This window comes from Microcaecilia unicolor, chromosome 7 (genome assembly GCF_901765095.1).
Source record: "Microcaecilia unicolor chromosome 7, aMicUni1.1, whole genome shotgun sequence".
NCBI classification, from domain to species: domain Eukaryota; kingdom Metazoa; phylum Chordata; class Amphibia; order Gymnophiona; family Siphonopidae; genus Microcaecilia; species Microcaecilia unicolor.
Genome location: NC_044037.1, coordinates 192,993,991 through 193,007,394, shown reverse-complemented (window position 1 = coordinate 193,007,394; position 13,404 = coordinate 192,993,991). Strand labels below are relative to the sequence as shown.

At 41.8% G+C, this 13,404-nt stretch overlaps 1 protein-coding gene across 1 annotated transcript in view; it reads left to right on the top strand.

Moving 5' to 3' along the window:
* The window catches only part of CPS1 (carbamoyl-phosphate synthase 1), a 205,760-nt gene that overhangs the window by 54,420 nt on the left and 137,936 nt on the right, over positions 1-13,404 (top strand). Inside the window, exons 11-13 of the mRNA XM_030209032.1 lie at positions 2,828-2,969; positions 4,384-4,461; positions 6,394-6,492. Of these exons, the coding sequence (XP_030064892.1) occupies positions 2,828-2,969; positions 4,384-4,461; positions 6,394-6,492 (319 nt within the window). The remainder of the gene's footprint in view (positions 1-2,827; positions 2,970-4,383; positions 4,462-6,393; positions 6,493-13,404) is intronic.

The window sequence follows — 13,404 nt, the reverse complement described above, 5'->3', positions numbered from 1 at the left end:
GAATACACAAGGCTGTGCCACACGGCACACAAGGGTGAAGGGAATCCAGACACAAGAATCCACAAGGCTGGCCCCACAGCACACAAGGGTAAAGGGAAGCTGCTTATAGGAATATACAAGGCTGTGCCACACAGCACACAAGGGTAACAAACAGAGAAAGTTGCCTTAACACACACAGATTAGACAAGGAGCAATGCTCACCAAAATCAGGAGATAGACTCAGCAAACAAAGGGGAAAAACAGGCTAATGGGAAGGCTGCTTCTGACACCAAACAGCAGGAAGCAGGGCAAACATGGCAGACAAAGATAAGGCAACAAAGGAAAACTTAAACAAACGAACAGGAGCAAGTACAAGGACAGGGAGGCTGCCAACAGAGGCAGGACTACAGAAGGCAAATACTAAATACAGCACATAAAGGGTTACACTGAGGAAAGGGAAACTAAACAAACAAACTGAACCATAAAAGGGACAAGCTTACCACAGACCAGACTACAGCAGCAAGCAGGGAACAGACACAGGTGGAGTATAGTGAGGCAATCAAGCTCATGCTGGGAATACCCAGCACATACACACAGAATCAACAAGCTGAGAAAGCAAAAACTCCAACATATACAGAAAGTGCCCTAGCACAAACAGAGAGAGAGTAAGCAGGCTTCAGCTGGCAGCAATCAACTCTAAAGCAAAGGTTGTAGGGAAAGGTAAAGTTAAGTAGATCTTGGCTTCTGATGTCTGTAGCTACAGACATCAGCTCAGTCCCTGACAGACCAATGAGAAGCAAGTTCCAGCCATTCCCCTGCCTGTTTAGCAGATCGGGTTCCATCCATTCCCCTGCCTGTTTAACAGAATCATAACAGGTCTCAGCCTATTGCTCTAACCATTATGCTGCTCCTCCACTCCAGCAATATCCCTGTACTTTTTCAATATGCATACTGTAAAGTGGATCCTCTTTTCTCCTAGGTTGCAGCCCTTTCACATAAACAAAGTAAACAAAAACCCACTCCTGTATGGCTCCCCTTTTCCCCAAAACAACAAACAATGCTGCAGCGTGCAGGCTTCAACCGCTGCTTCCTCTCCCGGTCTCCTGGAGAGTAGCAGTAAAAAGAAGAAAAAAAAACACACGGCTCAATTCAGCCCCTGGTTTCCAAACACAGTTCAATTTTAGCCAAGCTTTAAAATACAGCTCAGTCCAGCTAGGCTTTCAAAACACAGTTCACTTTTAGCCAAGCTTTAAAACACAGCTCAGTTCAGCTAGGCTTTCAAAACACAGTTCACTTCTAGCCAAGCTTTAAAATACAGCTCAGTCCAGCTAGGCTTTCAAAACACAGTTATGGCTTTGCGCGGGCTCAAAGCCTAGGGTCCCACCCTCTTGGTCAGTCCTACTCCTACCTGACCTTCTCCCGCTTGACCCGGCTTGGCCCCGCTACTTTCTTGGCTTTCGCTGAGCCAGAGCTGAAAAGTCCATCGGCTCTTCCAGGGTGTTCTCCGGTTCAGTCAACTCCATAGGGCAAGGCTCACTCTCCTCCTCTCTCCCCTCAGGAGCCCAATCCATATTCTCTTCACCCCGCCCTTCTCCCAGCTGCTCACCCTTTTCTTCATTAAAGCTCTTTGGAATCCCTTCTTTCTCCACCCACTTGTTCCACCACCTCTTCCACCAGGTTGGAGAATCAGCCTTACTCCTTCCCCTGCGGCCCTCCTCTGGTGACTCCTGGGAATGCACATAGTTTCTCTTATCCCCAGGCTCCCTTGGGGCATGCTGGGAGTTGTAGTTCTTTATTTCTAGTTTTTTCCTGGGGAATGCCTGCCTATAACGGGGGTATTCTGGCCTATCCCCGGGTTCCTTTGGGGCTTTTCCTACATACTCTTTACAATACAAAACATAAAATGTGACATCCTGGTTCAGAGCAAGGGTCAATTGAGCCCAGCATCCTGTCTCCAACAGTGGCCAATCCAGGACCCTTGAAAATACTCAAAAGAACCCAGAAAAGTAAATCTATTTCTTCCTGCTCACCGCAGAGATAAATGATGGCTTTCCCAAGTCTAATAATTGTTTGTGGACTTATTCTTCAAATACTTATCTAAACCTCTTTTACAGAAGCAAGAGAAACCAAAACACTCTCACAAGAAAGAAGCAGGGCAAAGGACAGTGGGAATGACCATGCAAATGGACCAGGATAGAAGCAACCAGTGCTTTATTTGTGAATTTAGGTGTAAAACAGAGGTTAAAACTTGTCAAATGGCGGATCCAACATGGGCTGTATTTCAGCCATAGAGTCTTTTTCATGATTCCTCTAAAATAAAAAAAGCAGCAGCCCAGCGGTAATTCCAACCCCCAGCGCACACCATTTCTGGTAGCACCGATGTTTACCCAGTGGTAATCGGGCAGTGCCACGTACTTCCTGGTTATCGCCGGCTTAATGCAAGAGCCTTTACCGCCACCTCAATGGGTGACGGTAAGTGCTCCCCCTGAAATGGCCATTTCTTTAAAAAAAACCAGCCTTTTACCCACTGCAGTAAAAGGGGGCCTCAGCACTGACGCCAGTGCAGGCCCTCTTTTGCTGCAGCTTAGTAAAAGGAACCCCTAGTGTTGCTTGAATTGACCCCTGAGGCAGGTATAAGTTACGCCGAAACACAGCCCGTGTCAAGTCTTTAATACACCACACTTGTTCCATTCTTGAGAACCCTTTGTGCTTTTTTCTGGACTGCTTGTGCTGTGTACTTTGACCCTCTCTGTTGCATGTTGCAATTTTATATACACCATTCATGGGATTGGGGCTGTAGTTTACTCTGTGACTCATTGCTGGATTCTTTTCTTTGTTCTCTCTTCAGAGGTCAGAACCAACCAGTAGTGAACCTAATGTATGGACAAGCCTTCATTACTGCTCAAAATCACAGCTATGGAGTTGATGCCAGCTCCCTCCCTGCTGGCTGGAAACCCCTTTTTGTGAACCTCAATGATCAAACCAATGAGGTAAAAACATGAACTCTGTGCTCTTTTCCAACAATCACAACAGATTTGGATTAACAAAATGAAGCTGTTACATTAGACTGGTAATAGTAACGAGTTACTGTACTTGTAATCCAGTTCCTTCTGTAGGTAGTAGACATCAATAGGCATTATTTATTTATTTAACCCTTTTTAAAGGAATTTGTTTCGATAATACGGTTGGGGACGCCCAAATCTCAACATTTAGGTCATCCTTAGAGATGGTCGTCCCCGGTTTTCGGCCATAATGGAAACCGAGGATGACCATCTCAAAAACGACCAAATCCAAGCCCTTTGGTCATGGGAGGAGCCAGCATTTGTAGTGCACTGGCTGTCCTCACATGCCAGGACACCAACTGGGCACCCTAGGGGCACTGCAGTGGACTTCACAAATTGCTCCCAGGTGCATAGCTCCCTTACCTTGGGTGCTGAGCCCCCAAACCTCCCCTAAAACCCACTCCCCACAATTGTACACCACTACCATAGCCCTTAGGGATGAAGGTGGGCACCTACATGTGGGTACAGTGGGTTTCGGGTGGGTTTTGGAGGGCTTTAATAGGGTAGTCTTTTGACTATAGGGTAGTTTGACTATAGCAGTGCTTTACAACCTTGTCTTGGAGGTACACTTAGGGGTCCTTTTACAAAGGCACACTGAAAAATGGCATGCGGTAGTGTAGGCGCGGGTTATGGGTGTGCGCCGATCCATTTTTTAGCGTGCCTGTAAAAAAGGCCTTTTTAAAATTTTTGCCGAAAATGGACGTGCGGCAAAATGAAAATTGTTGCGTGTCCATTTTGGGTCTGAGACCTTACCGCAAGCCATTGACTGAGCGGTAAGGTCTCATGCGGTAACCAGACGGTAATGGTCTATGCACGTCAGATTCCACTTGACGCACTTAGCTGCGGCGCATCAGAAAATATTTTTCAGGCACAGCCAAAATTGAAATTGCCGCAAGGGCCACACACGATAACTGGGCAGTGACTCTAATTTGGCGCGTGTTGGGCCTACGCGGCTTAGTAAAAGGGCCCCCTATTTTGTAGACAGCAAGGGCTCATGCGCTAACACTGCACTAATCAGTTAGCATGCAGCAATGTAGCTGTGCTGATTAGCATCTAAATACCCACTCTCCACCCCCAGATGCACCCCCTCTGCGGTAAAATAAAATTTATTTTTTAGCATGAGGTATGTGTCTGTAGATTGCTAAATTACCGTGGGATGCCTCAGGGGTGTGTGTCTGACGCCATGGAATAATGGAGATATGAGTGTAGGTGGGAAAGGGGAGGAGTCTATGGACAAACTAAATACACTACCAGTCATTGAATGTTCCTTGTCTGTATACTGTGTCAGCATGCCTCATCCAGTAGGCTGTTAATTGTAATATCTTCTTTATCACTTGCACAGGGAATAATGCATGAGACAAAACCAATCTTCACAGCTCAGTTCCATCCAGAGGGCAATTCAGGACCAGCAGACACAGAGGTACATCATAGTTCAGATTTTGGATTATACCGGGAAGTGGGTGAACAATTTGGGAGTGAAGGTATTCTAAGGCAGATCTAGAAAGTGCCCGGGAACGTTCTGTGAGAAATAAAGGTTTTTAATCATAGCCGTCCCTGTATTTAAATTTTCTGTAAAGAATGTACACAGCTTTCTCAGTAAAAAGATTTTTAGATAATTCAGCAGTAAAGACAGTCATAGAAAGAATAACTTTCAAAACTATTTCTATAGGTGATATCATGCCTTAATTTTCAAAACTATTTCTATAGATGATATCATGCCTTACCCACAAAAATGGGTTTTTATAAAAATGCCCACCACATATGTGGGTAAAAGTACGCATGTAGGAAGGTGCTCTTGACATCACGGTTTGGTGTGAGCTTTGGCATGACATGCATAGTTTTAAACTTTCAAAAGTTTAGGGTCAGTTTTCAAAGGAAGTTATACTTTTCCTGACTGCCCATAAATGTAAAACTTCCCTGTCCATGTATTTTCAGCCATTATACCCTGAAACTGGTCACTGTTGTTGGGGGGAAAACGTTTCTGAATGATACATTTACATCATCTCCATCCCCACTGATTTTAGGCACAGAAAATTGGTACTGGGACACAACAAAGCAGCACTATCACTGAGATATGGGATTTGTGTATAAAATAAATCTTTTTATCATAGTTCTTTAATGCCACAAAAAACGTTCCCCCAAATTGACCATAAAGTAGAAATTAGCAGGAGGAAAAAGAAAGTTATAATGCCCATGAAAGGGATTCATGAATACTGACGAGCAAATAATTCACTCAAAGTTGAACCAGACTAATTTTAGCTTGGTAGAGGTTCTGAAAAAATGAGAAAAATACAAAATACATTTGAAAATTATTAGCTTTGGTAAAAAAAAAAAAAAAAAAAAATATATATATATATAATCCCAAAGCATTTCCCATTCCAATGAGGTTGCGATATTCAAAGAGATTTTCAGGTTCCTTTTGAGTTTCTTGAAAGAGGCTCAATGAATTGTGCTAATGAACCTTTGCAATATTTCCAGGTTTCTTGACTGGTTTGGTGAACTTGTTTTAAATAAGTTTGCACAGCTCTCTAGGGGCCCTGTTCACTAAGCCGCGCTAGAGGCGCATTAGCATTTTGTAGCGTGTGCTAACCATTAGCACACGATAACTGTGTAGATGCCCATAATATTCCTACAGGTGTCTACATGCTAAAAATGCTAGCACATCTTAGTAAACAGAGCCCTAGGAATATTAAAGTCACTGGCAATTTTAAGGAGTCGAGAAATAATACTTGCAAGAGGTTTTTTTTCTGAAATATGAACGGGATGCACGTTTTTAATTGATAAAAAGAAGGGCAAGCAAATTATATGACGCTTTGTAATTGTAACCCCCCAAAAAGTCTGGCTTCCACACTGACTTTTAAAGACTAGATCAATTGCACACAGTGACCAAGACCAATAGAAGGTAGATGCACCAAAACACCCTCAAAACCTTTACTGAAATCCAACAATTTCAATACAGGTTTTGAGAATTATTTTCTGGTGTGCATTGTTTCCCTTTTGTCACTAGGTCTGATTTTATAACACGATGTCTAGGCAAAAAGTTCAAAAAAGGGCCTATTTACCTACTAACCTTTATAAAACAGGCTCCCAGCACCATTCCCAATAGACCACAAATACCCATGCACAAATTTACACGTGCTCCAATGAAAGGCTCAAGATAAATGAAAGTTTTTATTAACAGCGAAACATTCGCCATACACAACTGGCCTTGAACTATTGAGAAAGGAACGAATTAAATCCAAATCCCTTTACTTATAAAGAAGAACTAGAAGATTTGTTTTGTTACTTTCAGGGCCTGGAGTGCGCTTTGCTTCAAATTCAAAAGTAATATTTATTTCCTTAACATTTTCAGTTCCTTTTTGATGTCTTCATGTCAATGGTAAAGAAGGGCAAAGGCACCACCGTTGCTTCAGTAATGCCCAAGCCGACACTTGAGTCTTCGAGGGTTGATGTAAGAATATCTACACTTATTTTTCCTTTTATGTATTTTATAAAAGGGCAATTTTCAAAAATATTTCTGTACATCAAACAGCAATGTATTCTGGAAATGAGGCTTTTGAAAATTGTTCAACGTATAAGCATGTATGGCTGATATGTGTTTAAGTGTATGCAAATATTGGAGGGGGGAGGTTCTAAGGGTTAAGACTGGGGCATAGAATGCAATTACTCATATATGTTTCAAGTTCCAAAAGTATGTACATAAGTTTTCATTGAAAAAGTACTTGCACATATAAAAGGTGCAAATCTATGTGAGTAATTTTCCTTTTTCATTTTTTTTATTGGACGAATTTAACACATTTTTTAAACTAGTTTTGGACCAGAACCTTCTTCCTCAGGTGAGGACAGTATGAGCAAAAATATCAGAATATATATAAGTGAAATACAAAATCATTCCAATAAATATCTCAAGGGGAGGATAGGGTGGAGGTGAGGGAGGGGATAAGAAATAGGTTGATCAGAAGCTGACAAATGCAGTATAATTTAAAGGTTTATAATGTGGTAGGAAACCCACAGAGAATATTTCTTCATTCAGTGTATAATTTATTGCCAGAAAATGTGATAAAAGTGGTTTGTGTAGTGGGGCCAGAGCATATACAATGGTATCATTTGGGGCTTAGCTGTTTATAATGGACTTTTTTGTATGTGAAGGGATGAAAGCTGGAAATGTGTAGGCAGCTGCACCTGACAATTAGTTTTCTGTACATAGTTGTTTGTAGATAGCAATTATTGATTGAAACTGTGATATTTAGAAAGTTCATTTTTTTCTGTGGAGTAGTCAATTTTGAATCTGATTGAAGCATGAGATGCATTGAAAGAATTGTCTCTTCTCTCTCAGTCGCAATTATAATTGTCATTAATATACTGGTAATACTTACAGGTTTACATAAGTACATAAGTATTGCCATACTGGGACAGACCGAAGGTCCATCAAGCCCAGCATCCTGTGTCTAACAGTGGCCAATCCAGGTCACATGTACCTGGCAAGATCCCCAAAAAGTACAATACATTTTATGCTGCTTGTCCTAGAAATAAAAAGTGGATTTTCCCCAAGTCCATTTTAATAATGGTCTATGGACTTTTCCTTTAGGAAGCCATCCAAACCTTTTTTAAACCCCGCTAAGCAAACAGCTTTTACTACATTCTCTGGCAATGAATTCAAGAGTTTAATTATACGTTGCTTGAAGAAACATTTTCTCCAATTTGTCTTAAATTTACTACTTTGTAGCTTCATTACGTGCCCCCTGGACTGATATGTTCAAAAAAGTCTCTTCCAGTTGTGCCATGAAAAGGCTGGCATATTGTGGTGTCATCCTGGTGCTCATAGCAGGGCTTATGATTTGTAGATACATGGCATTGTTGAAATAGAGATGGTTGTAGGTTAGGATGAATTTTGTAATACTTCCTGGTGTGAATTGGTGGTCCAGGTTAGATGCCGTTAGAAATGTGTCACATGAAGGTATGTCTTCTGCATGGGGAATGCTATTGTATAGTGATTCTTCATCCATTGTGACCGAGAGAATGCTGGGTTTTTTAATTTGTTCTGTGGTATCTCTGGAGCTTATTCTATAAAGGAAAATAGGTCAATTATAGAACAATAGTGTAACCGAGTCTATATGTGTATATGTGTTTAAGTGTGGGCTCTTGTGCCTAGATTTTGGAATAGGCCTTCAATAGAAATAAAACAAAATAAAACATGGAAAAGAAAATATCGGAAACATCTGACGAAGAAGGGCAACCTTCGAAAGCTAATCAAGAAATGTATTAAGTTATGTCCAATAAAAAAAGTATCATCTTATTTTCTTTTCCATGTTTTATTTTGTTTTATTTCTATTGATTACCTTTAAAAGTGGACTAACACGGCTACCACACCTCTCTACTCAAGATGAACTAGGCCTGCAACTTATAGTATTTTTATAAGTTACCTAGACAAGAGTGAGCTCTACCCACATTCCATCCAGACTCCACACATGTGAACACCCACCTGTAAAACACATTATCGAAGATATGCGTGAAGGTACAGAATAGTGTACAGCTGGATTATTGTTAATTATGCGTATCTGTGTGTAAATTAGTGCTGCACTTTGATTGAGTTAATGTGATCAATGTATTAAAATTTTAATGTGTGTTAAAAATTTTAATGCATGTTAACGACTGAATCATATGTCTTTCTTCCTTGCCCCAGCCCCCCCAATGAAACAGCATGGCCCCATCTCTCCTACGCACCAGCACCATCCAGCATGGCCACCTCTGTCTCTCTTTCCTCATCACCCTTTCTTTTTCACTCACATGGCTAGGCTGCTGCTTCTCCTAGTCTGCAGGGTGGCAGGATGGCAACAAATAACAGAAGGCAGACAGACAAGGGGACATTGCCTTGTATGTGCTGTCCATGGCTCTGCCAGTCCCAGAAGGAGGAGGTGATATCAGAGCTTGATGTCATTTCCTGTTTCTGCAATTCAAAGTTGCCAAAACACATGCGGATTGTGAAAAATTACAGGAAGACCTTAGGAAACTGGAAGACTGGGCATCCAAATGAAGGCAGCACCTATGTCAGCAGCAAAGGGACAGTGAGGGCACTTTTGAACACAGCAGTGAAGGACCCCTTCACTGTGTCTCTGGTGCACCTGCACTAGTCATTTCCCCCTAGTATCTCTATTACTGAAGGTACTTACACTGAATGCACTCCAGGGAATTATGTGCAAAAAACATCCATATACTGTACCACAATAATACTAATTATTAAACAGAATAGTATTTACAGTATTCTGTAAATATATGCAGGTACTTTTAAAACTTGGCTCCCAGTTAGTCCTAGCTCTCTAGTCCAGCATCTTCCTGTTGGCCATGTGAACAGTGATGTTCAGCAGCACTGTAACAGAAATCCTGTGGTTACTGACAACCATAAGATGATTTGGCTATCACATTTTTGATAAGTTGCCAAATGGCCACCAGGTTTACTGCAGAGTTACAAAACATGTTTGAAATAGGCATTATCTATATTAGATGAATCTAATGGTTAGAGAAGTGAACTGAGAACCATAGAAGCCAGGGTTCAAATTCCATTGCCGCTTCATTACCTCCTGTACAAACTTAGACTGTAAGGCTCCAGAGGCAGGAAAAATACCTGTTGTAGCTAAATGTAACTCACCTCCACCTACTACGATGAGAGGTATGAGCTAAATACAAATCCAGAGTCCAGTACCAGGTAAACTGTGAATACAAAACCCTACAAAAGTTATTCAGGACCTATAGCACAACTCTAGCATACCATAATAGCACTAAATTTCCAGGAATCACACAACAAGGATCTATCTAGGAAAAGACAGCACTGTAAATATTGCAGTCGGTACTAGAACTCAATACATCTATTGAGAAAACTAAGCAAGCTGGATTAGTACAGATTGATCCTACACAGAAATTCAGTGCTTAACAGAATACCTAGCCTTTTTCACACACAGACCCTCACCAAATACAGAATAAGTAATCATAACCTAAAAATAGAAATATGTAGACAAATTAATCTGAACCCCCAAGAAGCCAGAGTCTGCAACACCAGAGAAGTAGAAACAATGATATGTGTCCCCCTGTAATGTGCAAAACAAAGTTAGTAGCTGCAAATTTCAAAAACTGACATATTCCAATCACTTTATTGGACATTAACAAATACAAATAAAACAAAAAAACCCAGAAAATAAGGTGATATCTTTTTATTGGACTAAATACATTTTTTTGCTAGTCTCCCCATCCAGCTTCACTCTATTACTCTCACTCTTCTCCCCTATCCAGCATTATCCCATCTAACTCTCTTTTCATCCATCGCCCTGTCTCTCTTTCTCCATCCAGCATCTCTCACTCTTCCTCCCCATCCAGCATCACCCCATCTTTCTTTTTTGTCAGAATCCAGCATCACTCTCTCTCTCTCTCTACTCCCCTTCCAAATCCAGCATCACCAGTGGTTCTCAACCTTTTTTTTTAGTGAGGACATACTTGATGGACGATGCTCACATCCATGACACACTACATACATGACCCTCATGGACCTTTGATCTGATACAGTATGTGAGTTCTTATATATTAAATGTAAACATGATCTGCATCCACAAAAACCCTATATCCCCCCCCCCCCAATAACAGGTGCAGATCGTAATTAGCATATTTTCTCAATGGAAGTTATCATACAAAAATTTTTTCTGATTTTCACATTATCTCAGTAATAGCTAAATACATTTTTCCTCTACCAGGCACATTGTGAAATAACACAAAACTTGAAAAAAAATCCTAACTCAACATACATGTAGAAAATCTACCATAGAGCAGTAGCACTGATTCCTAAGATTTAAACAACAAGAACCCTATGTAAGAACAGGCAGCACAACAAACAATATACAGGACACTAGAATACCAATACACCTACCACTGGTACAACAGAACAAATGGGACTGCTACAGAATTCTACACAGAAACTATTTGCCAACAGAATACTACACCTCGGTCACACACCAAATACAGAACAAGAGATCACAAATTAGAAATATAAAGACAAAAACTGAACTGGGAAACTGAAGAAGTCAAACTAGGTATGCACCACAACATAGGAAAAATAAAAACAGAAATGTGTTTCCTCTTGTACTGAAAAAAAAATACAAAGACATCCATGATGCACACTTCCCAAAGCTAACGTATTCCACCAAATAAATTCAGATAAAACACTTTTTGCTACCTTTGTTGCCTGAGTACTTTATTTTTCCAAGCATATTGTTTCCAGTTTCTTCTTTTCTGTTTTTCTGTATGTCTTCTGCTCTCTTTCCAGTAAGTGCAGTCCATTTGTCCTTTCTCCACGTTACTCTTATCGTTTCCTATTCCCTCACTATACCTCTGATATATTTCCTCTTTCTCTCTGTTTTCTGTCTCTCCCCTCAAATTTCACCTTCTCGCTCTTTAGTCCTCCACCTATATTTCACTTGCCAGTACCTATCAACTTTCCATGTCCTCCTCTCCCCCCTACATGTCCTGTGTCACTCCACCCCTGGCCTCCTACATAAGTACATAAGTATTGCCATACTGGGAAAGACCAAAGGTCCATCGAGCCCAGCATCCTGTTTCCAACAGTGGCCAATCCAGGTCACAAATACCCGGCAAATCCCAAAAATGTACAAAACATTTTATACTGCTTATCCCAGAAATAGTGGATTTTCCCCAAGTCCATTTCATAACGGTCTATGGACTTTTTCTGTAGGAAGCCGTTCAAACCCTTTTTAAACTCCACTAAACTCCTATTCCTTTCTCTTTCACCTACTCCCCATTAGTACAATTCTTCCCTCTGTACTTACTATCCTCCTCTCACTCCTCTCCTTGAGATCCCCCAGAGTCTCTCTCAATTGGTTCCACCATGCCAAGTATCTCCCCCTCCCTCTCTCTTCGTACACCCTTGTAGCCCAGCATCTCTCTGTCCCTCCCCTCTCCTCCACCACTATGGTCCAGCATTTCCCTGTCCCCTCTCCCTTCTCTTCCACCCCTATGGTCCCATCCCTTTCTCCTCCCCCCTTCCTCCTTATGGTCCAGCAACTCCCTATCACTTCTTCCTTTCCCTCCACCCCTATGGTTCAGTAACTCCATATCCCCTCTACACCTATGGTTAAGCAACTTTCTGTCCTCTCTCTGCCCCTCCACCTTTATGGTCCAGCAATTCTCTGTCCTCTCTTTCTTTCCCTCCACCCCTATGCTGCAGCAACTCCATGTCCTCTCTCTCTCTCTTTCTTCCCCCCCCCTTATGGTTCAGCAGCTCCCTGTACCCCCTCTCTCTCTCTCTCTCTCTCCCTTTCCAACACCTTAAAGTGAAGCTTCAGTGTTCAGCAGGGCAGCAGCTCAGAGAGGAGAGCCTACTTAGGAAATCCAGCCTGGTGCCAAGAGAAGTGGCTACACATATCCCAGTGCCATGCATCCCAGTGCCATGCACCTTTCCAGGTTGTGTAAGTGGCAAACTGCACAGTAAAAATCAAAACCTGCTAAGCATGGTTTAGCACCTACACAACCCAGGAAGGAGCACCGCATCAAGGTTTGTTTACCTGCATCTCCTGTGAGTCCAGCATCTCTCCCCTTCTCTTACTTACTCTCTCCTTCCCCCTGTGGCCTTCCATCTTCTTCCTCTCTCCCTGGTCCCCTCGCCTGTAGTCTGGCATCTCTCCTATCCCCCTATCATTGCAGATCTAGCACCTGTCGCCTTCCCTCCCTCTTTCTCCCCCCCATGGGTTCAGCACATTTCCCTTCTCCCCAATGAGTCCAGGACCTTTCCCTCTTCTTCCCTAAGTCTCCCTGGAGTCCAGAACCTCTCTTTCTGCCCTCAGCCCCCCGCCTCCCCATGAGTCCAGCACCACTTTCTCTTTATCTCTCAGGTGTCTCCTGAATCCAGCACCACTCTCACTTTTTTCCTAGTCCTCCCTTGAGACCAGCACTGCTCCTTTTTCCCTCAACCCCTATCCTGAGTCCAGCACCTTCTCCTTCCTACCTTCCCAAATTCAGCACCTCTTTGTGTATTTGTGTATCTAAAATGTAACATTCTACAAAACATGAAGTGAAGATGTGATTCCATGAGCCCCAATGAGAGAGTTAACTTTACTTCCATTTAATTTCATTATATTCCAACAACTTTATAACACTTGGCTTCCCAAGGCAGATTACAACAGTTAAGATGAACCCGTCAAGAAATAGGATATCCTCACTGAAATTTCATCTGTATTCTATAGAACAGTGTAGAAAAATGAGCAAAAAAAATAAACAAACAAACAGAGTTTTTAACTGCTGTTTCTACCAGCTACACTAATTTTTTTAGGCTGTTGTAGTGATACTAAATTTTTATTTCATATAA